The sequence below is a fragment of the Chelon labrosus genome (assembly GCF_963514085.1).
Source record: "Chelon labrosus genome assembly, chromosome: 2".
NCBI classification, from domain to species: Eukaryota; Metazoa; Chordata; class Actinopteri; order Mugiliformes; family Mugilidae; genus Chelon; species Chelon labrosus.
In genome coordinates, this window is record NC_140338.1 from 26,521,080 (window position 1) to 26,542,939 (window position 21,860).

The 21,860-nt window shown below is 39.8% G+C and overlaps 1 protein-coding gene across 1 annotated transcript; it reads right to left on the bottom strand.

Moving 5' to 3' along the window:
- Window positions 1-1,179: 1,179 nt before the first annotated feature.
- hap1 (huntingtin associated protein 1) lies at window positions 1,180-21,016 on the bottom strand (the record flags this gene model as incomplete). Its single annotated transcript, XM_084553910.1, has 16 exons — window positions 1,180-1,587; window positions 4,210-4,312; window positions 4,795-4,983; window positions 5,210-5,544; window positions 5,635-5,853; window positions 6,925-7,136; window positions 7,317-7,391; window positions 7,483-7,613; window positions 7,698-7,776; window positions 8,052-8,160; window positions 8,924-9,018; window positions 9,116-9,232; window positions 9,669-9,745; window positions 19,903-20,091; window positions 20,299-20,455; window positions 20,984-21,016. 16 exons carry the CDS (start codon window positions 21,014-21,016, stop codon window positions 1,191-1,193), a joined length of 2,517 nt encoding a protein of 838 aa, XP_084410036.1. The 3' UTR covers window positions 1,180-1,190.
- Window positions 21,017-21,860: the final 844 nt, after the last annotated feature.

A 21,860-nucleotide genomic window follows, 5' to 3' on the forward strand; every position in this document is an offset into this window, starting at 1 on the left:
ATTATCACCAAAGTCTCGATTGATTGATTTCAGAGGATTGAGAGAAACCCAAATATGTACTGAATGTATAGTTTTATTCACAATTCATACAGAGACATACATACACATACAGCAGTGATGCTAACAGACTACAGCAAACAGTAGGGCAGAGAACGGCGGTTTGGTTGATTTAAGGTTTGAACATAAATTATTTAACATGATTTCTTCCCTTTTAAATTCACAGTATCCTATGCCTATTTTGCTACAGTTGATTGTACGGAGATGTGCCGTTTTAATATTTATTAAATAAGTATTCACTGAGAAATCACCTTGAATGCCCAGCATGATTTTTGATCTAATTTAAATCCTGAAATTCCTGAATGTGGTGTGAAACACAGCAGATTTGTACAAGCACAGTTGTTTAGTACATATAGTGCTTCAAAATTCAGTGTCTTGATTTTGGTTTTTGTGAGGTTTGGCTTAGAATAAAGTCCACAGCACTTTAAACAGCTCAGAGGTGAGACTGCAAGTGTTACATGAGAGTGGGTGATGAACAGCAGACAGGTAAAAGATCATTTATATTATTCAGTCATCATCTGGCCCAGTTGGTGCCTGATGTCTTCGCAGTGCTTCTTGATCAAATGAAACATCTTATGTACAACATGCTTTTCTCAATGCAGCAGCGTAGAAGCAGCAGGACCGGAGTGTGTTTTAGTGCATTTGAATGATCTTCAGTGTGACAGCATTGGTGTGGTCTGTGGTTTCAACAAACAGTAATATACTGCATGTAATCCTTTTCTAATGTTCCTAAAGTACAATGTTAATATGAACACATACCTGGTGTTTCACTTTGGAAACTTAACAAAAAGACATGATTTTAAAAGCAGTGATGGGGAAAACTGTAAAATCCACAAAACACATATATAAAAAGTCATTTTTTTTCTTCATGATGTTTCTTTTTTGTGTAAAACAAAGAAAAGGTATGAAAACCGACTGATGATCAGGTAGGTGTCCTGAGATGAAAATGTCTCACACAGAAACAAGTATTTACTCTTCATAGAAAAGAATACGCTACCAACAACTAAAGGTCTGGCTCTAGCACGTTCTGTGGCTTTCAAGACACGGGTGCAGTGGCGGGCCATGAACTGCACAGTGGGAATCACATGGCATAATGAAAAGTCACTATGGTGAATGAGAGAGCGGTGAACGCGTCACACTTTGGGATGTTCCGATGCTTCTCTCGCTTTGCCGCTGCGGCCCATCATCCCCAAGGCTGCCACTCTGTGCAACCCGAGACTCTGAAGCTTCTCCACCAAGTTCAAGCTAAAAGCGGTTTGTCTTTCCTGTCTGTCCGAGGACGAATCTCCGCCTTTGTTTTTTATTGTGGAACATGCAGTTTTTGTACTGTGGCCGTAGTGCAGGTTGTGGTGGGGATCGGAAGAGGCTGAGATGCCGCGCTCTTGCAGCAGCTGAAGGAGTCCCAGTGATGAAGAGGGTACATTTGTGGTGGTGGTTTGTCCTCCCCAGCCACAGTGGTGCTGGTGGGAAGGAGACGAAGTGCTCATGTGCTCACAGTTCCGACAAGGTGGCAGGCCGAAAGAGTGAAGGCTGAAAACAACAAGACATAAAGCCATTAAAATAAACCAAAATAATACACCTGAAATACACCAGTTTTCGCATGCAGATATACATTCAGACAAACAACTGAAAAATATTTGGTTAGTTCAGTGTGGCGTCACTATAATATGGATAAACATGATGTTAGTGTGCTGATGAACAGGAGCTGGTGCTGATGAAAGCCTAAAAAGGGCAAGAGACATAAAACCAAGAATGTGAAAGCAAACGCAGGAGCTCAAGCATGAAGTAAAGCGTTAGTAGGAGATGAAGTGCTATATAAGAGAGGCACAGTACACGGCACATTAAAGGTGCAGTAGGCAACTTTTATAAAACTAACTTTCTGTCATATTTTCTGAAACTGACCCTATGTTCAAGTATAATTGCATGAAGCAGGTCATTTAAAAAAAAAATCGGCTCCTCTGGCCCCTCCTAGAGCCTGTAGCGCGATTTGCAAGACATCCACCGCTCCACATCCAGATGCACCAATCACATCCAGGGGTGTATCTAACAGAGTGTCAATCACTGCTCATGGACACGCATTTCATAGCGCCCTCCCCTCCCCTCCCTCCACCACCTCGCACCACTTGGCCGCGGGCGTGTAGAAGGAGCCGGGACGTAATCCTCGTCTGAGGCCTGTGCCTCAGCTTCACTCTCAAACGTCTAACCACATCAACAGGTAGCGGTCATATATCTACCACATAGCAAATTGATAAGTCTAAACTGTGGAATAAAACGCCACAATGAATGCTTCTAACTGTTATTGATAGCAAACATCACCGATGTAGGCTACTTTCAGAAACATCCTAACCTTGGTTTTGTCCTAAAGTTGACTATTGCTAAATATTTTGACCTAAAATTATTTAGCAATAACGAAGGGTATTATAAAAACTATTTTGTTGTTGTTACGTCGGTGTGTTCCATGCTAGTTTGTTTACTCGCTCTCTCTCGGTTCTCTGCTCGTGCACAGTATTCCAGGGCCAATATGCACGCGCTCTATCGTGCACAGCGCTCCCTTGTGGGGGGAGGGGCTTGGGAGACCTTTTTGGGCTTTAGCGGAAAGTGGGGAGGGACTGAGAAGTTGTCGATGTTCAAATTTTTTGGCTAAGTCCTGGATCTTCGCAATCCTGCCTACTGCACCTTTAAAGGGGGATAAATTAAAGGATCATCTTATCTTATCTTATTCTTAATACCTCCGAACAGAATATCAACAAGTAACAAATGCTTTATAACAATATAATGTAGTTGTACAAATCATTTACCAGTTTATTAATGTCATTAAGTTTTGTTTATACAGGAGCCTTGAATCCTGGATGTCCACAGTTTTTAACATTAAAGGAGCAATATGTCACTTTTTTGTTTTGTTTTCTTATTTTGTGTTATTTTTATGCCTTGACAGTTGCTGGAGGGGAGAGAGAAGAGTTAATAGTGTGAGAGAGTGGTGGGAATGACAAGCAGCACAGGGCACAGGCTGAAATCAAGCTAGCACCTGTTAAGTGAAGACTACAGCCTCAGTTGATTAGGCCACACCATTTATATAATTTTCAAACTAAAATCATGAGTAAAGTGCGAAGAAATCTTCAACATTATGTGAAAGACATCTCTGTATTGTTTCTACTGAAGTTAGCTCATCTCATCTGGTAATACCATCCTCTACCTCAGGAGGTGATGGAGAGTCACTGTAGCAAACAGTCTGACCATTCAGAATGGATCTTTAGTCACGCTATTGACAACACAAACTAAACTGACAAATACTCTGAAAACCACAGCATGTTGCTATGGTCATGCCAACCGAGCTAAGCAAGCCGTAACATAAACTACAGGCTGACGCCACTTGTCAAACTGAAATGACAGCAGTTTTATCTTGATCGGCTCCTACGTCTGAGGCTCTGCATTTCCTTGTTTTTTATTAGGACACCACACCCACAACATTCTGCTAAAATGCCACCCGCTTCTGTTGATATTTGGACTAAATTTCTGAATCTTAATCTTACAAACTCCCCTTTTTTAATAAACACTTTGCATACAACTACATAGTACTTCTATAAACCACTCCATTAAATAATTTATTCATCTAATTTTAACACTTAAATAATATATATTACAAAAATACTGTCTTATAGAAAAGCTGAGGAATAAAGCATTCCTAACGTGTTAACAAGAATATTATTAATGATAAACAAACATGGTACTGTGCCTCTGTCGTTAATCATTTTTAAAAAAAAAAAACTATTAATCATTCCAGGTGCAGCTACGACACTGCGCTCTTACTTTGCCCCGAAGGCTCCTCCTAGAGTTGGAGAAAGAGCCTCGACAAGCGTTTTCTGCCACTGAGGGAGTAAAGAGCAGAAGTTAAGAGAGAAGAAGTTAAAAGAGCAGCGGGTTTGGATGAGTAGATGATATCTTGTTTAATGAAAGTGCACTGCAAATGAAGTTTCAGGTTAATCGACGCCTTCTAAAAAATTCTAAAAAGTTCATCACATTATAACAAATCCAACAATATTATCCAAGATAGAAATTCACTTTGTCAGGGCTGTGAAAAACAAAGACCACACCACTTAGTCAATAGAAAAAAAAAAAAGCTAAAGGGCATCTTTACAGTCAGTGAATGCTTACCTAGCAGAGAAGGAGGGGATGAGGGTGGAGGGTTGGAGGGCTTGGCAGGTGGTAATGGTATGTATGGGAGAGGTCTGAGGGAGGTTGGGACCCGATGGGGAGACTGTGAGGTCATGGAGGGAGAAACGACTATTAAGCTACACATGAAGGAAAACACACACATCTAGTATATCCAAAGCTGAAAAAAGGGCAACTTGTCAAGTTTTCTTGAAGATCTTTCCTCATCATCCTATGGCTTCTACAGTTCTAAATGAACTGTGGAGCATGTAGGTTTTTATAAGGATCATCTGTGGGTGGTAACCACCTGAAACTCACATACTTACAAGTATCTGGTTGTTCCAGATACTTTTCATGTGAGTTTCAGTTTTGTTTTTTATATATACCACGACCTGGATGACTGAAAACCTTCACAGACACACATCTAGTTAAGCACTAAAGGATAATAATAGATAATAATTAAGAAAAATGGCATGGTCATCTTGAATAATGATGAATATTTACACTAGCAAACATTGAATTTGATGAAGGGAACAGAAATGACAAAAAAGTATAACTGTATACACAGTGTGTTAATATGTGTCCTACCCATGCCATGAGCTCCAGACAGCTGTGACAGGTCCAATTCATCCTCCTCCAGGTCGTTCAGGCTGTAGACGTGCTGTATGTCCACCTCAAGCTCCCTGAAGTCTTTAGTCAAGACCCCTGGCCGTGGATGTAGGATGCCTCCCAGATTCGGTTTGGCCAGCTGCTGCCACTGGTGCAGAGTCACTGATCCTGATGGTGAAGTATGTGGTAATGGAGAGACATGTTCTTAGTGGATTGAAATTATAAGAGTTTATTAAACCAGTGTAAAGCCGGTCAATACAAAGCCTAATGAGGCCTAGAAGTACTGAGAAGCAGTTTATGTCTTGTTTTGGATTCTTATGCTGCAACAGGACTGTACAAAAGATGGAATAGATTCAAAGACATTAATAACACTGTATAAAGCTGTAGGTTTTACCTTCCAGGGGTTTGACAATTTGCAGACGGTCAGGCAGATATGACCTGGATCCTCCTGAGCTACAGGAGTGCCGTGAGCTACCGTTGGAGTAGTTGGTGCCTGTCGATGCTGCTGGGCTGGAGTCTAGGCTGTAGTTTGGTGTCAGGAAGCCGCTGGAGCCCTCTCCTTCCTCAGAGTTTCCTGTCAAGGCACGGAGTTTCCGTTCACGCTCCACATCAAAGAAAGGTCGCTCAGAGGAGTGGTTCTGCTGGCGGGCTGAGAGGTTGCGCAAGGCTGCTTCAAGGTCCTGGCCTCCCGGTGTGCCTGGCTGACCCAGACGTTTTGGCCCACTGACACTACAAGGAGAAAAATTTAAGTCAACTTTCTGCCATGCTGCACTCAAAGAAATGTGACATCTTTCTCTTGGTATAATAGTGCAAGCTCACCCATTGTCTTCCTTTTGAGTGTGACTGGAGCCAGGCTTTTCCTCCATGGTAAGGCTGGCATTATCAGAGCCATAGTAGCTGGTTCTGGGGGTGCTGGTACTACTGGAATGTGCAGACGCAGGACTGGAGCCTGGCAGCCCCGGTGAGTGGCACCGAGACCGCAGCCTCCCAGGCTTGTTCGCTACCTTCACTGTCTCAAACACACGCCACTGGTGGTTCCTGCCACGGGAAACAGAGCGCCCATGAATTACACAATAAGACCATAATACAAGCAGCAGTATATTATTTTATGGTGGTAGTAACAGATCATTGTTGTCAGAGGTGCATTGTCATGTCATTTCAGTTTGGTGGATAATAAACTGAAAGGCCATGATGGTTTAACTGTAACCAGCATTAGTTTGTTCATTAGCTAGAGTTCACAGGACTCCATCCAGTCAATATCAAAATGTTTGCTGATAAGTTAAGAAATTAGATAATGTTTTGTGGAGCTGCCTTTAGACGTGCACTTCATGACAAAACAAAGCCACCTTGTTACCTATCACAAAAACACATCTAAGATAAGACTTCACGGATGTGAGTGGTGTTTGACCAGGTGTGATTAGCAATTGCCTGGCAACATAAAAAAACACCCTCAAAACTGTTATCAGTATATGGAAATATGTCACAGTGCAACATACAAACCCCAAACTGATTTATTTTTATTTTTTAAAATAATGTTTTTTGTCCAGGTAGGATCCAGTGTATTGAGAAAAAACTTGAAAAAACTTACAACAACTTGTGAAAAACACTAACTTGTGGCTTAAGAATAGAGTACATCTCTTAACTATCACTACTTTGCACCACTCTAAAACTTATAAAAGTATCAGCTGACCCACACATGTTCTTTGCTGTGTCATTCCACTTTGTTTTATTTTCTCAAAGTAAATTGGCTTGGATTAATGTTTGTCAACCGGTCAAATAGTCAACCCCTGCATTAAAAGATTTGCGGTCAAACTCCTTTGTAGACATGCACGTGTTGTGTAATGAAGGCCAAGTTGCCTTTACATAACTATTAAAATAAAATACGCACAAGAGGACTGTATCTTAGCTTCAAGCCTCATAAAAGTGAGGATTGGAGCCATCAGGGCATTTATGAGCTTAAGACATTTAGTTAATGTCCTGATACTGAGTATGTTTACTCCAGTCACGTTGGTTTGTTGAACTCTAAACTTTATGTATCTGTAGAACTTTGAGACCTTCACATAAACTATCCAGTTATAAAGTTGTGATATTTACAGGCTATAGGCTTACTTGTACTCTGAGGGAGCTGGGGTGTCCAAGCCTTTGCGGAAGGTGCCTTCTATCTCTGCTGCCAGAGAGTCCATGGGGAGGACGGAGGCCAGTGCAGTGTACCGCTGCACCGTGCTGTTGGGCAGGCTCTTGTTTCTCAGATTTTTAATGTCCTCTCTGGCCTCGTGGAGCATGTCCTCACACTGCGAGTATTTGTCCTGCAGGTCCTTGAGCTGCACAGTGGGAGACAAATCAGTCAAAATGACAAACTAAAACAGGTGGTCAATAAATTAAGCCGAGATATCTTCCTGCACGTCTACAGAAGGACACAGTGAAGGATACTATGAAGTTCATTAAGCTGAAACTAAACTTTACTGTTGAAGCACAGTGAGTGTATACAGTAAGTGTCTTGCCTCTGATTTAAGTTTTAGCTGGCTCTCACGGGAGGAACTCAGGTGCTGATTCAGGTCCTCGTTCTCATGGGAGAGCTAGAGAGATGAAGAGGGACTCAAATGAGTTTTAAGCCGAGTATTTAATGCCAGATATATCAGAACTCATGTGTAAGAGTGAATCCCTCACCCCTTTGCATCGGGCCTGCAGGTCGACAATCTGAGCGAGCAGTGAGCTGATCTCTTCCTGCTGCCGAAGAGTGTCCTCCACCTTCCGCGCTAGCTCCTCTGACAGCTCGACCACGTGCTTATTGGCAGATGCTGAAACACACAATTCCCATAAATGCAACTATTCTTGAGTTACAATTACACTATTATTTATTGAGATAAGACTGTGTAACTTACAGAGTTCTTCCACACACACCATCATCAGCTCCTGTTCTTGCTCTTCGTAGTTAGTCGTCTCAGTTGACAGCTCGTTGGCCTGCAGAAACAACGCAGCTGTCAATAATTTGCATTGTGCAGGGAATGAAAACTTGCATCCTCTATTGTCTACAAGCAAAAACATAAAGATAAATAATGATCAAGTCTTTTTTAATGTTATTTCATACAAGATGATATCAGCAATCTAAAAGCTGAGGGTTTTCTGGAAAACATGAAAACGGCGTCATGTGTAAGTGTTGACTCCAGCTGTGAACACACACTAATACTGCATCTGATCTTAATGGGATAATTTATGTCAGTGTGGCAACTGTTTACCTCTAATCTCAGTTTGCGGTTCTCATCTTCTAAAGCCTTCAGTTTCTGCTGCAGGAAGTCGTGGTGGATAAAGTTGCTGAGGGAACTGCAAGATTCATTCCTTTTCATCCTACACAAGGAAAAAAATGTGTCAGCATAAAATAAGTCCCCATTTTCTACGTCAGGAAAAAGCATCTTTGGGAAATACCTTAAAATACACAGGACAAGACACAATGAATCATGAACACTAAACAAAACAAAACAAAAGAAATGAGCTGTTTGTGTTCTGTTTGATTGTAAAAAATGTTTTATTGTGAAACTGTCAGAGTAAAGTCTTAATTGACTCAAATGAAAGCGAGAATGACCTATTAGTACCGCTGCTCCACTCCTTCAGCATGAACAAACAACCTGGTTATTTTAAAACTGGGCACCACCCTTACAAAGGATTTTGTGGTAAAAGATAATTAAAAGACTAACAGACAGTAATAATAATTATCTGCTGCTAGGGAGGTGTTCACAGCACACTGAAAGGATCAGCAGAGAGTTTCTGACGCATGTTTACTTACAAACAAGCTCTGAGCAACAGTATAAAGCAAAATCCTTCTTAGTGGACAATTAGAATCTTAAACACTAAGTGGTCTGTGGTTTATCACTAAACTACAGCAAGAAGAAGACTTTTAAAGTTTTTGTGATAGCATTTGTGAAACAAATGACCTAAAAGACCTGAGTCTTAGAAAAAATAAATGTTCTCACTGAGTTTTGAAAAAATAAATAAGGCGTATTCTGTTCAAGTGTGGAAACTGTATAAAGTATTTTATTGTACAGCAACTCTTAACGACTTTCAAAATATCAATATAAACTAATCCCCTTTTTGTGTGTGTGTGTGTACTCACGATGAATTTGACTGAGCGTTCTCCAGCTCCTCAGTGCCCGCATAGAACTGGAGGAGGTCGTCTCGCATCGAGAGTTCATGGCGAAGTTGTGCAATCTAGAAAGTAAATCAAGAGCTCAGTAGACTGCAACATGATACACATCAGGTATTTCAGTCTTACTCCAGAGCCGTGCATCATAGAGTTTATTTTTACCTCCTCCTTTGCGATTTCAAGCTGTTCATCCAGCATTTCATTGCGTGCTGTTAGTTCTTGGTTTTGCTTCAGGAGGGACTGACCAATCCGCGCTGCTAACTCCAGGTCCCGCTCTTTCTGCAAAGTCAAAAATAAATAGATATTTTTAGAGATGGTTTTACATTGAAATTGAAATTGAAGTTGAAATTTCAGATATTTTAATTTTGTCCTTTGGCAGCACTAATAAGGAATACACAGGAATCTCAGGTGTGTTTTCGTTAACCATCTGAAAATTAGCCTATTGTCTCTGACCGAAAGAGAACTGCTTCACAACAGATCCTACCTCACTGACTGTGTTCACTCTGTGTGGTATTTTGTGTCTGAAAGTCTCCAAAGACAACCACATTTGAATTTTGTAAATGCAATTTATTTTCATATCGTCCTCAAACATTTAATTTACTTTCGGCTGATTGCAACAAGGGAAACAAGAGTGCTGAAAACACAAACAGCTAGGGTCAGTGAGGCAGATAAATCCTCGTTAATCCCATTCATCTGCTCTGAGTCTCTCTCTTACCTCCTCCAGCAGGTGGGTGACTGCCTTAATGTCATGATACGTCTTGGTGACCTGGCCCACTCTGTCTGAGCACAGCACTGAAAGAGACAGGGAGAGATTTCATGAATGAAAGAAAAGACAAAGCAGAGAACAGTTGACAGACAAAAGACACTGCAGCAGCCTAACAACTTGCACGATGTCTCTTTTCCTTTTCATTTTCAAGATTCTCATTTTGGGTCACATTTTTGAATATTCTGGTCTGACAGAAAATTATTATGGATTACATGTTGTTTTCATTAGTCACAGATTACATAATCATGCAAAGAAGTTAAGCAAGAGAGGCTTCAATCTTCCTTGTCACACAATTATTTAACATCAGCCAGTAACAACACACCCACAAAACAGTATTGTTTTCCTTAATTTTCAGAGCTACACCCCCCAGCATCTCCATGTGGTCAGCCAGATACAGATCCTCTTAGCTTGATCCTTTCAAGCCCAGATAAGACACCAATAAAGACCTCGTTCCCCTGCATACCAATATAGCTCAACGGGAGAGACTGCCAGAGCTAAGCTCACAATGTGTTCACAGCAGCAGGACATGTTGGAAGGGATAACAGCGGCTGGCTACTGGCCTGAAACTTTGTTTACATACTGGACAATGGCTTGTTTATGTGCGTGTTAAAGTCAATGAGACTGAAGAGGCATAGAAGATTAATTAGTCATTTACTCAGAAGAGTTCAGACAGATTTATCATTGACGTGAACAGGATTTTTAATTAAAGCAATTTATGTTCTCAACATTATTTTTACTTTGTTAATTACCTTAATTTCATACGTCCGACAAGGACAGACATCGTAAACATATAGACTACTTACAGTACCTCAGTGCATCAGTGACGCAATCTTACCTCAATTGAAAGCTTAGCTGGACTAAAGAGATGGGAAGTTGCCACATAGTAAAGTAATTAGATTGGGGTCTGTGAATTTGGCCTGGAAACACAATGATTGGATAGCTGTATCAGTATCTAATCATCCTAATGGAAAGAACACAGCCTTGGGCTTAACTGTAAAGTATACTGAATACTGGCCACGAATTGTAGAAGATATATCAAGCCTATAGTGGAGTTGCTTTCCTGTTATTGTAGATGGAGGGCCAAGTAGATTAAAGACAAATACAGTAACAAAAATGTTTCAGAAGTGACAGAGAAATCATCAATTAATGTAGCACATGTGAAATATAATCCACATCAAAAAAATGTTTCAAAGTCACAGAGCTGACAAATGTTGTTGGGAACACTCAATTTAATTGTAATACTCTTCTCGACTGCATATCAGGTCAGCTGTCAGGAGCTCAAGATTCTCTCAAGGACACTGCAGAAGGACAAATGCACTTGAACAGTCTTAAATACGAGGACAAATTTAGCACTGACTGCCAAGTTTTTCTCTTAAAAGCCAGGCAGGGAAAATTGTCTGAGTGAATTCCAATAGGAAAGTGCAATATGTTTGATGTGTGAACATAAGTGTCAAAAAACATGAAAAACTCAATGACAACTCAAATAAATAAATCAAAATGTAGATGAAAATGATGAGTTACGTTTGAAAGCTCAACAGCTAAACGGACCTGGAGGTCAGTGATGGAGTTCAATCTAAAATCACTTTTTTCATTGCACTACTAAAACCTAATATAAATGCATAACATAGCTAGTGTAAACATGTCAATTTATGATAACAAGAACTTGCTGCTTATTATTATTGATTAAATTACTTGGTGTAAACCAGTGATCCTAATAAACACTGACCTGGACCCTAAATAATATAATGACAATCATTTACAAGTTCTGTAATTTTCAAATCACATCCTTTAAATTAACAAAGGCTAATCAGATAATAGTTGAGGTTCATCAAATCCCATTGTTCTTAAAGTGGATTGCATGGATTTGCTAAGAGCAAAAACAAAAAACAAGATCCAGTAGATCTGATTATGTTGCTATAATTGTTAGGCAATTGATCACTATGTTTCTTGGAAGTAAACAGCTTCTTTTAACTTAAAGCAATGTATCCCTCAGCAAGCAGGAAGACTGTACACTCATCCAAGTCTCACCAGATCAAACACCTGAAGTATTTCCTCTTGACCTGACTGGGTTAGACTTAGCACAGAGAGGATCAACGACAGAGGTTCTGCTATGCCAACTAGAGGTTTTAGGGTCTGGGTTGCGCTAAATCCACACAGGTACTATGAACTGCTAGCCTAATACTGTTGCTATGGATAAACCTTTGCTGACTACTTATGACGTCTGTTATGTTGTGCGGCTCCGGCAGGCATGGATGAGCTCCGAGAATAAGACTGACCTCATATTGATCTCTATTGTTCTGAAGGTGCACACTTAACAAGATCAACAGGAGCTAAAATTTGTCTCACAAAGCTTCCTAGTGTAAATCTATCCAATAATTATTTTAATGCAGATAAAGCATGTCATCAACTCAACAGATTTTACTATGGCAACAGCAACATGTCACTATAAATAAATATGTGGACTTCCCATCTTAAAATCCCACATTGTAAGAGAGCCACACAAAACTAAGGGCCCAGAGTGACCTGTTTTTTTTCTGGAGGGGTGCCCATGTTGCAGTATTCTCAGGTACCAGCCGCGTGCCAGTTTAGTCAAACAATGCCACATACAAACGAAAGGAGACACCCTGCTCACATTAATACAGAAATGTAGCCCGAGTACCTTTATAATCTACACACATTCATTTAAAAAGTACTGTGACAAGAGTAGATTGTGCTAATACAAACTGTTCCAGAGAATAAGCCAAGAAATACCCTCACATTATCTTTTATAAACATACTATATTTAGTAAATATCCATTTAAATGCACCTATAGTGTAACATTACTCAAGGAATTTTAAAAGAAGATGCCCAAGGACAACTGACATTGCTGGACTGGAAATAGGGCAGGAAGGAAATTTATGGACTGGCAGTTTTTGCTCCACCACCATTATCGCTTACTGCTTATCTGCAGGACGTGTCATTTTAACACATTTATTAAACTATTTTTTTTCTAGATTTTATTGGTAATTTTTTTAAAGCATGAATACTTGTGCCATTTGCAGGATTAAATTACAATGTAATAATCCTGCTTTGTCCGCCGTGAAATAAAAAAGGAGTACAGAGAGAGAAAACACAAATTCAAAATGCTACCATAACATTTGCTTACATGCACACAGGGTTTGGTTGTGTTGCTGCAGTGCATGTGGTGACACACAAACAGACACACATACAGGCTCAGTGACCTTCACCAAACTAAGATGAAATATTTAAGCCGCATATATTTAGAAACTTCACAAGTCTTCAAATGTTACAAGAAACAGCATATTACATCTGATGTTAGTCTTGCAATGCATGGTGCACCTTCAATGACATTACTGCACCCTGCAGAATTTGCAGTGCACTATTAAGTATTAAAGCACTTAGGTAATAAGGACGTTGACAATTAAATGAACCCCAGAGCACACAAGACAGAAATATGTCGCTTGCAGGGCAGATTAAACACAATAACCATGATCTTTTGTACTTCTTGCTATACTTCTACATTTTCTATGCTTGACTCTGTAGACTGATCAGCCTCTTCTGCATGCCACCTGCATTTCATATTCCCAGGCACATTGCATACTTGTCATTCATCTCACCTTGTGTCACTTCCCTGCAAAGTTGGTCGTTATTGTTATTATTATTGCTGTTGAGACATTTCTTCTCCACTTCCACTATTTCATCCACAAAGCTGGAAGTGCTCTTCTCTTCGTCGTCCTCTTCAGATGCGGAGGAGCTCCATACCTCCATGGTGCCTGAGGAAAAACTGCCTTCCATTCCTGCGTCCACGGGATAAATCCTTCCTATTCTAATTCTACTGTGTGTCAGCTGTGGTGTGAAACACCAGCTGTTCCCCTGGCATGATTCAGCTGGCTTGTGTCTGGGGGAAAACAGTATCTTCTAGTCTACTTGAGTAGGCGTGTACACCTGTGTTTGTGTGTGCAAGAGAATCCGAGCTGCTTGGTGTTAATATATAATCCCTCAGACTGTAAGGGCCATCTGTCGTCATGCCTGCCTCCGTTCACCTGGCCACGTTGGACTACTGGGTAAGAAAATAGGGGAAGAAAAGGAGGAGGGCTAGAGGAGGAAACTAAATCTGAACAGTGAGCCATAAAAGCTGATCACACTGACCTTGTCTAAATCACTGAAAAAGGAGTAGATGTGGATATAATTGAAGAAATGATTTAGGGTGGGAAAACTGATGCAGATTAAAGAGATGCTGCACAATGCCCACCCACCCCTCTGAATTGAGGGAGATGGTAGGTTCCGCCCATGTCAATGGCTGCGCTTTGCTCAACACATACGTAATACCAGGCAGAGAGAGGGCTCTGCGTAATACTGGTGCAGACAGAGCCACACCCACTGGGGTCTGATGGAAGCAATAGTCTGTGTACAAATACAAAGACCAAGTCTAGTCAGTACATGAACAAATTTAGCAATAACAACTGCTTTATTGGCAGCAGTCTCAAAGCATTTTTGTTATAAAAATGAAGGCTGTTTTCTGTAAACATAGTAAGAGAATATTCAACTTTTCTAGATTATTAGGGCACCATGAAGTTTGTCTTGTTTTGTGTTGTTCTCAATCCAAAAAAGACACAATCAGGATGAATGGATTGTTCAAAGAAGTGCTAAGATCTACAGTCATTCTACACTCTGTTATCATATTCACTGCCCAGTCTGTCCATCCTTGCCATCTCTGACAGATAAGACTCTTGTAATCAAATATTAACCTCCTCATTCATTTTTCACCCACAAACTGACTCTTTGCAGGACAAATGCTGCACGCAAGAGAGAGCAAAGACACAACTCGACGTGCACGCTCTCCTGTTTCTTGTCTTTGGAAACATTTGTTCGTCCTTACAGAATAAAATCTTAGAAAACATATTGATAATATGCAGATTCTCCAGAAGACCATCCAATCACATCATCATCACAACAAACACTAATTGCAGGCTATAAGGAAGCAATGTTTGGAGGACTTTGGCAACAGGAGCAAACAAAGACGTGACATGTGCTTCGTCCTCAGGTACTACTAACAAAATCAAAGGTGGAGTCTAGGGTTTTATGTTTGACATCCTTTAGAAAACATACTATGTATCAAAAGACAAACACTGACGGTTGTTAAAAGAGTTTGCTTTTCAAATTAAACACTGATTAGGGTCACTCGATTACAAAATATGGGACAATTCCATAGAGTTGGGGTAACACCTTGATTAAATCAGCTCAACATACAGAAGTAACTGAATGTGAGCTTCTAATATGTTTACTAAGCACGGTTTCACTGCAAACTGAGAGCTGATATCACTGATATGGGGGCACCTTGAAGGTCATTTTCTATTCTGTTTTGGTTCAGCGTGTCTACAGAAATGGAGCTCAGAACAGCAATCATGCAGTACTAATATTTCTGATCTAATAGGAAACCAATCATTATTAATTATAGATGACATTGAACTGAATGCTGCAAATCCTTGCAGCACCAAAGGAGTGAGCTTGCAATGCATGCATGAGCTGATTTATAGACTCCTATGTGCAAATTTGTTGAGGATAGTTTTTGATCACCGAAGTTATTTGGGAGACTTCAACACCACTAGCATATGACTCATTCCAAGTGGTCATTTAATCTATTGTTAATATATAGATAGATTATTTTATGTTCTTTTCAGTGACCACTTTGATTATTGGTGGGCTAATGATTTCACACAGTAATGATATGTAATATGCAACAATTGCACTATAACACTAATAATTATTTCCATGAAATCTCAAACATAGAAAGGACAGGTATTTCAATAATAATAATAAAACACTTGCATGAAATGAAACAGCAGAAGCAGTGCGCTACAGTGACATACACTAATTAACAACACCATATGTCACCTTCCAAATAGAGTCAAACCCCTTAGCAGGGCACTGCATGGCACAATCTGCATGACTCAAGTTAGTCTGTCCTGTACCTGATAGCAACATGTGGCTTGGCAGCAGCTTGATACAGCCCATTTAGCTTTTTGAGGGCACAGCCATGCAAGGTAATGAATCCCTACAGCTACAAAAGATAAAGGGTAAAAGATAACTTGGAATTTCCTGATTTTTTCTAAAGTAGGTTACACTGTAATATTTGATAAACATTCATAGGAGCCATAATTGTTTTCTTATTTCTCAATGTTGCAAAGCAGGCACTCAAAACTTTATAAATGACAGTTCAGTCCAAGATGAATGGAAAATTCTACATTCTGGGATGTTACAAACAAACATTTATGCTACGAAGCATTCAAAACCACAAAGCTGTTCCTTAACCATGTGCAAACTTCTCTACAAGGTGAGTTATTTACACTTTTGGCTTTTTATAAACACACTGCCTTCTGCTGTAACTACAAAAACACACATTGTAACTAAATGTGTATATTAAATAGCTGACAACTATAACAACAGAGCAGAGTCTCTCAGACTCACTCAACACTATTTTATATCTGACAGCAGACCAAAGTGTTCTAGGACAATAAGAAAAGACAATGAAAATGATAATTATGAGTTGTTAAAGTTTAGATGTATGCAACCTCTCAGGACCCTACATGTCTAGACAACCTATGAATGTGATTATAAACTCTTTCTGTGCTGCTACAGCAACTGACATGCCAACTTTGTCATCATGATGTCAGAGTGGTCACCACCGGGATATTCTGTGTACAGAGCTCAGTGGAAAACGCTTAGGAAGCCAAGGGACGGGAGGTTAATCGGCTTGGTGACATTTGACATCTGTGACTCACAAGCATGGCACTTAACCAAGAGGAGTGTGGGGAAGAGAGGGAAGATTAGGCACCACCATACAAGCTAGTACACCCAGAGAAAATTACATTTTCATTTCTATTGAAATATTGCCTCAAAGCAAGAAGGTTTTGGGTTTGAAATTACTGATGGACTGTGTGGGATTTACTTGTTCTGCTTGTGCCTGCGTGGGTTTTCTGAAGTGACTTCCTGTTCTAGGGCAAAGACTGTATAGAGATTCTAAGTTTGCTGCCTCAGTCACAGTCAAATCCTCACAAACTTCAGCAAACATTTCTTTGGCAAAATAAAAAAACAAACAACAAAAACACATCTAAGAAACATTTTTTTAAAAGAGCAACCATTTAAAGAAGTAGTTCAAAACTTTGGTGACTTTTTAGAGGTCTGGATGGGTTTTTCCCTTTGGACAAAGCCAGACTACTACTTCCCCGACAACAAGTTTGTGATTGGCACAGATTGTACTTTTTGTTCTTATCCAACGTGTTAGGTCATCTCAGCCATGATTTCGAATCCACCGGCCGACTGGGGCTTTCTGTGTGGAGTTTGCATGTTCTCCCTGTGTCTGCGTGGGTTCTCTCCGGTACTCCGGCTTCCTCCCACCATCCAAATGACATGCTCATTAGGTTAATAGGTGATTTTGGCCATATGTGTGAATGAGTGTGAATGGTCATTTGTCTCTCTGTGTTAGCTCTGCAATAGACTAGCGACCTGTCCAGGGTGAACCCTGCCTCTCGCCCAGTGATGGCCGGGGTAGGCTCCAGCACCACCGCAATCCCTCCAGAGGACAAGAAGTTACAGAAGATGAATGCATGAATCTCAGCCATGACACTGTCCATTTAAAAGCATGACTGATGGCAGTTGAGTATTGTCATAGTCATGTAAGTTTCAGGTGAGCACCACCCACTTATGGTACCAACTAAAATCTAAACTCTCCACCAGCCATTTACAACTAAACTAGACACTGAGATGAGTGGTAAGATGTCTCCAAGGAAACCTAACAAATCCAGTTGCTTTAGTTCTATATTATCCAAAGGAAAGCACTGTAAATAACAATGTATGGGTTTGTAGGGTTTTTAGTAGACATCAAAGAAAGATGGTGAGGTTTTTGATTCAAGTCATTTTGAAAGAGTCTTTATTCATAAAAGTCATATTGTTAGTAAAACATATCTTGACTGACGATACTGTAATGTCACTAATAACTAATCAGAAGCCCACTATTTGAGTTGTTCTGCAGTTATTTAAGAACTGCGACAGTGATTATTGATTTTGTCTTTATAACATTTACCAGAGGAGCTTCATCTCTATAAAGCCTTAAATGAAAGAAGTAAAAAACTGGTAAGGGCCATTGTGAGTAAGGTTTCACTTAGCTCAGTAGTTAAGAATATAAACTTGTTTTATATGTAGATAGTTTTTGAATCAACACTAAATGCACTAAACGTAGCAGGGGTACTTTCGCCTAATATTAGTCTGTTATTCTATTTTACACAAGTGGAGATCAAAAATAAAGAGATGAACAGTGGGTAAAGACAAAGTGTTTACAGCAGACACTTGGGAGACTGTTACCTAACTTTGATTACAGCCGCTTTGTATTGTGCAGGAGGAATGTATGAAGATAAAAATGAGGGTGTGCCTTCTTTCATCAATTTCTCAGGTAACAATAAAAAGTGACACATTAACCTTTAACAAACTCTACGTGTTGAAAAGGAAAGGCTAAAAGTAAACACAAGGACAGGTATTAATGTTGGGACACCCCGTATATGGTAAAACTTCCTTCACTGTGAAGAAACATTGCTTGTATAGTTACACTCGACAGATTTTACTGATAAATATGACGACAGGGAGTTGCAGTCAAATATTTTGATAAAGTTGTTTTTATATGCTAAGCCGTTTCAGAATGTGGAGTCAAGTAAGAGGGCAACAAAAGAAACTCTAATACAACATGTGAGTCACCCAATCCTAAAATATTTCTCAGTAAAATTTCAAAGGGTCTTTTTGTCTTAATTTAAATAAATCAAATGGTAACTCCATCACAACATGCAAGAATGTTTCCAAAAGAGTTGGGACAGTCTGTTAAATCTAAATAAAGACACAGTGCAATGTTTTGCAAATCATTTACACTCTGTAATTAAGTGAAAATAGTAAAGCAGAACAGATCCAACGTCTATATAGGAGATGAGGTACTCGAATTGGTATCACAATTCGAGTACCTCGGAGTCATACTGGACTCTAATCTGACTTTTAAAAAAACATATTAAAAAGTGGTCAACACTATAAATTCAACCTGCACCATTTTAAACAAATCAGGCCCTTTATCTCACCTGATGCTGCCAAGTCATAACTCCATTATATGATTCTGTCTCACATTGAGTAGTGTTTTACAACCTGGTCATTTGCTGGCACAACTATACTAAAACCCATAGAACAACTGTATAAAAAAGCCATCAAGGTGTGTGCCAAAATATTCATTTCACCATTGTGGCATTTTAGAGAAGTACCATTTATTGAGCTTTGAAATTTTTTTAACTTTACAACAAGCTTGTTTTGTGTATAAATCCCTTCATGGTCTGGCAACCCCGCCCCTGGAGGAATTTATTAGACGAACTGACAATACTCTCAGTACCAGATCAGCCTCCAGAGGGGACTGTAAGGTGCAGTTCAGACGAACTACCACAGGTCAAAACACCACAGGTCTGTCAAAGGTTGTCTGAGTTGGAATTTGTCATTCACTGCTTTTAAAAAACTGTTCAAAACATGGTTAAAGACAAATCAAACCTGTGAACAAGTCTGATCAGCACTTTTATACTCTAAAGAAGTAGCCCACTTTTAAGCAGGCTTTTATTTATTGTACTAAATGTTATTTGTTGCTTTTATACAGTGTTGTATATGCTGCTATGTCTGTATGTTTATGTTATGTCTGAGGACTACGGATGGAAATTAGCTTGCAGCTGAATACGGCATATAACGTCACGTATTTGTACCAAGTGTTCATTAATTTGCACTGTCCTCACCAAATAAATAATTTAAAAAATAAAATAAAAAATAAATATGAAAAACATGACCTTTGTGTTGCATCACCTGTTCTTTTAACTGATGAGAGTTTGGAAGTCAAAATGTTTGCATTCCCTGTAGAATATGGTATGGCATTGTTTTATTGAAATAAGAAAGGCCTCCTTTAAAAAAGACTTGAAGCAGACTGGATCTGCCTTAATGTTGCCTTCACAGATGTCCAAGTCACCTATGCCATATGCACTATGCATTTCATGACAGGTGCTGGTTTTTGATGCTGATAAGCCATATGGGTCCTCTCATCTTTAACCGTGAAAATTTCAAATTTGTGTTCAGCTATACTTCATGTAAAACAGTAAAACATAAAACAGTACTCACAGAAATATTTGAGCGTCTCTTCAATCTGCTCACGTGTGAGTCCCAACACGACTGTTGGTGGCAGCAGAGGGGTGTGCAGCCAGTCGTCATTGTCGTATCCAAACACACTGTCAGCTCGAAGAGTGTAGTTGGGCTGACCTTCTGACAGGAGGCTCACTATCTCCAGCTCTGGCAGGTCTGCACAAAGGTCTGAGTGTGGGGAAAGTGTAGAGTTTGTTTGTGAGAAAAAGAAAAATAAGGAGAAAGAAAGCAGCATTTAAACAACCACAACTAGACTGGCATGTCTCCTATGACAAAGACACACTGCCCTCTGCTGTTAAAAGTATGAACCTACAATATTCTTCTTCTCAACAAATATGCCAACTGATTAAGATCCATGAAAAAAAGACAACTAACCTGTTAGAGTGGACACATCATGGTAAGACCGTGGTCCCAGGTCGCTGAGGTTCCCTGGAGAAGCAAATTGAAGAGGCTGGGGGTCCACATCCAGGGACCCCGGCGCCTCCCCCTGCCCCTCATCGAGGGAGAAGGATGACTGGGAGTCCAGATGGGTCTGTGGGGGCCAGGAGGGAGGAGAAAGAGATCCTCGAGGAGAAGGAAGGGGAGGGTCAGCAGGATGGGACAGCTTGACTTGGGTGGGAGGGTTCAGGGTGAAGACAAACTCAGAGCTGGGTGTCCCGCTGTGAGACTGAGGCCACCTGGTGGCTCAAGGAGAAAACACAGGTATCCAGGGCATCAACTCTGATGGGTACTGAAGGTAATGGCTAAAGAGATAAACAGGAGAGGAGAAAAGAAAAGAGAGAAACATTCAAATATGTAGGACTGTCTCTGATGTAATACCAAACTATTTTCTGAATGTTGTATTGTTTTTATACTAGAACATGCCTAGATGGCAATATGGTATACGAATATCTAATATAAACTGACACATATTTGGCCAACATTTACTCATTAGAAATGCAATAACAGCTTTTTGTTTTTTAACCATGAGAAACTTGATAGATCCACAATTGTTTTCACTATTAACAAAGCAGGGTCTGGCCTCCGCCCTGTGTTTTAGGGGTCACAGAGATCAAGTTACCTCGGCCTGAAGCTCCACATAGATCAGGTTCATCAATGTAACATCACACTCCTATAAACACACAGTGCAGCAGGAGCTGGTGCACACCGCACCATTATATAAAGAAGCTTCAAATACATCTGCAAAATGTGAACATAACACACTATACAATAAGTGCTATTTATGTCACATTATACCATATATGTATGCTCCATAACATACATATATGTAGAGGAAAAATTTAGGACATGGATTTCACAATCTTCGTTTTTTTATATATAAAATTTTTCTGGATTTGTTTTCAAAGGTAACAGAAGGTTAAATAAAGATTTAATAAACTTTAGTATCATGTTTTTAGACTACACAGGAAAACATAGATGTGGCACTAAATGGCAATAGACTGCAACCATAAATATATAATGACGTGCATATGCATCAATTATTTAAGCCAAAATATAGACAGGCATAATTATGACAAAGACTGGCAAGTTTAGGCCAGACTTTCAACAAAAAAGCATGTCTTCCCTCTTTGCACCGTTTTAAAAGATCTTAATATTAGGAGCTGTGTCAGAACCAGTGTTGGGCACGTTACTTTAAAAAAGTAATTATTTATAGTTATTAGTTACTTCTCCCAAAAAGTAACTGAGTTAGTAACTGAATTACTCCACTATAAAAGTAACTAATTACCAGGGAAAGTAACTATTGCATTACTTTTTTAAAAAAATATATTTTTAAATACGTCTAAGAATTAGATTTTTTTCTGAGCGTAATGTACACTTCACATGTACGTTCTTGCCTTTTACTAGCCTGACGAGCCAGACCCACATTAAATGTAGGGTCTGGGCACTCTCCATAGACAGGGCTCAACCGGAGGGGAAGGATAAACGGTTGTCTTTCA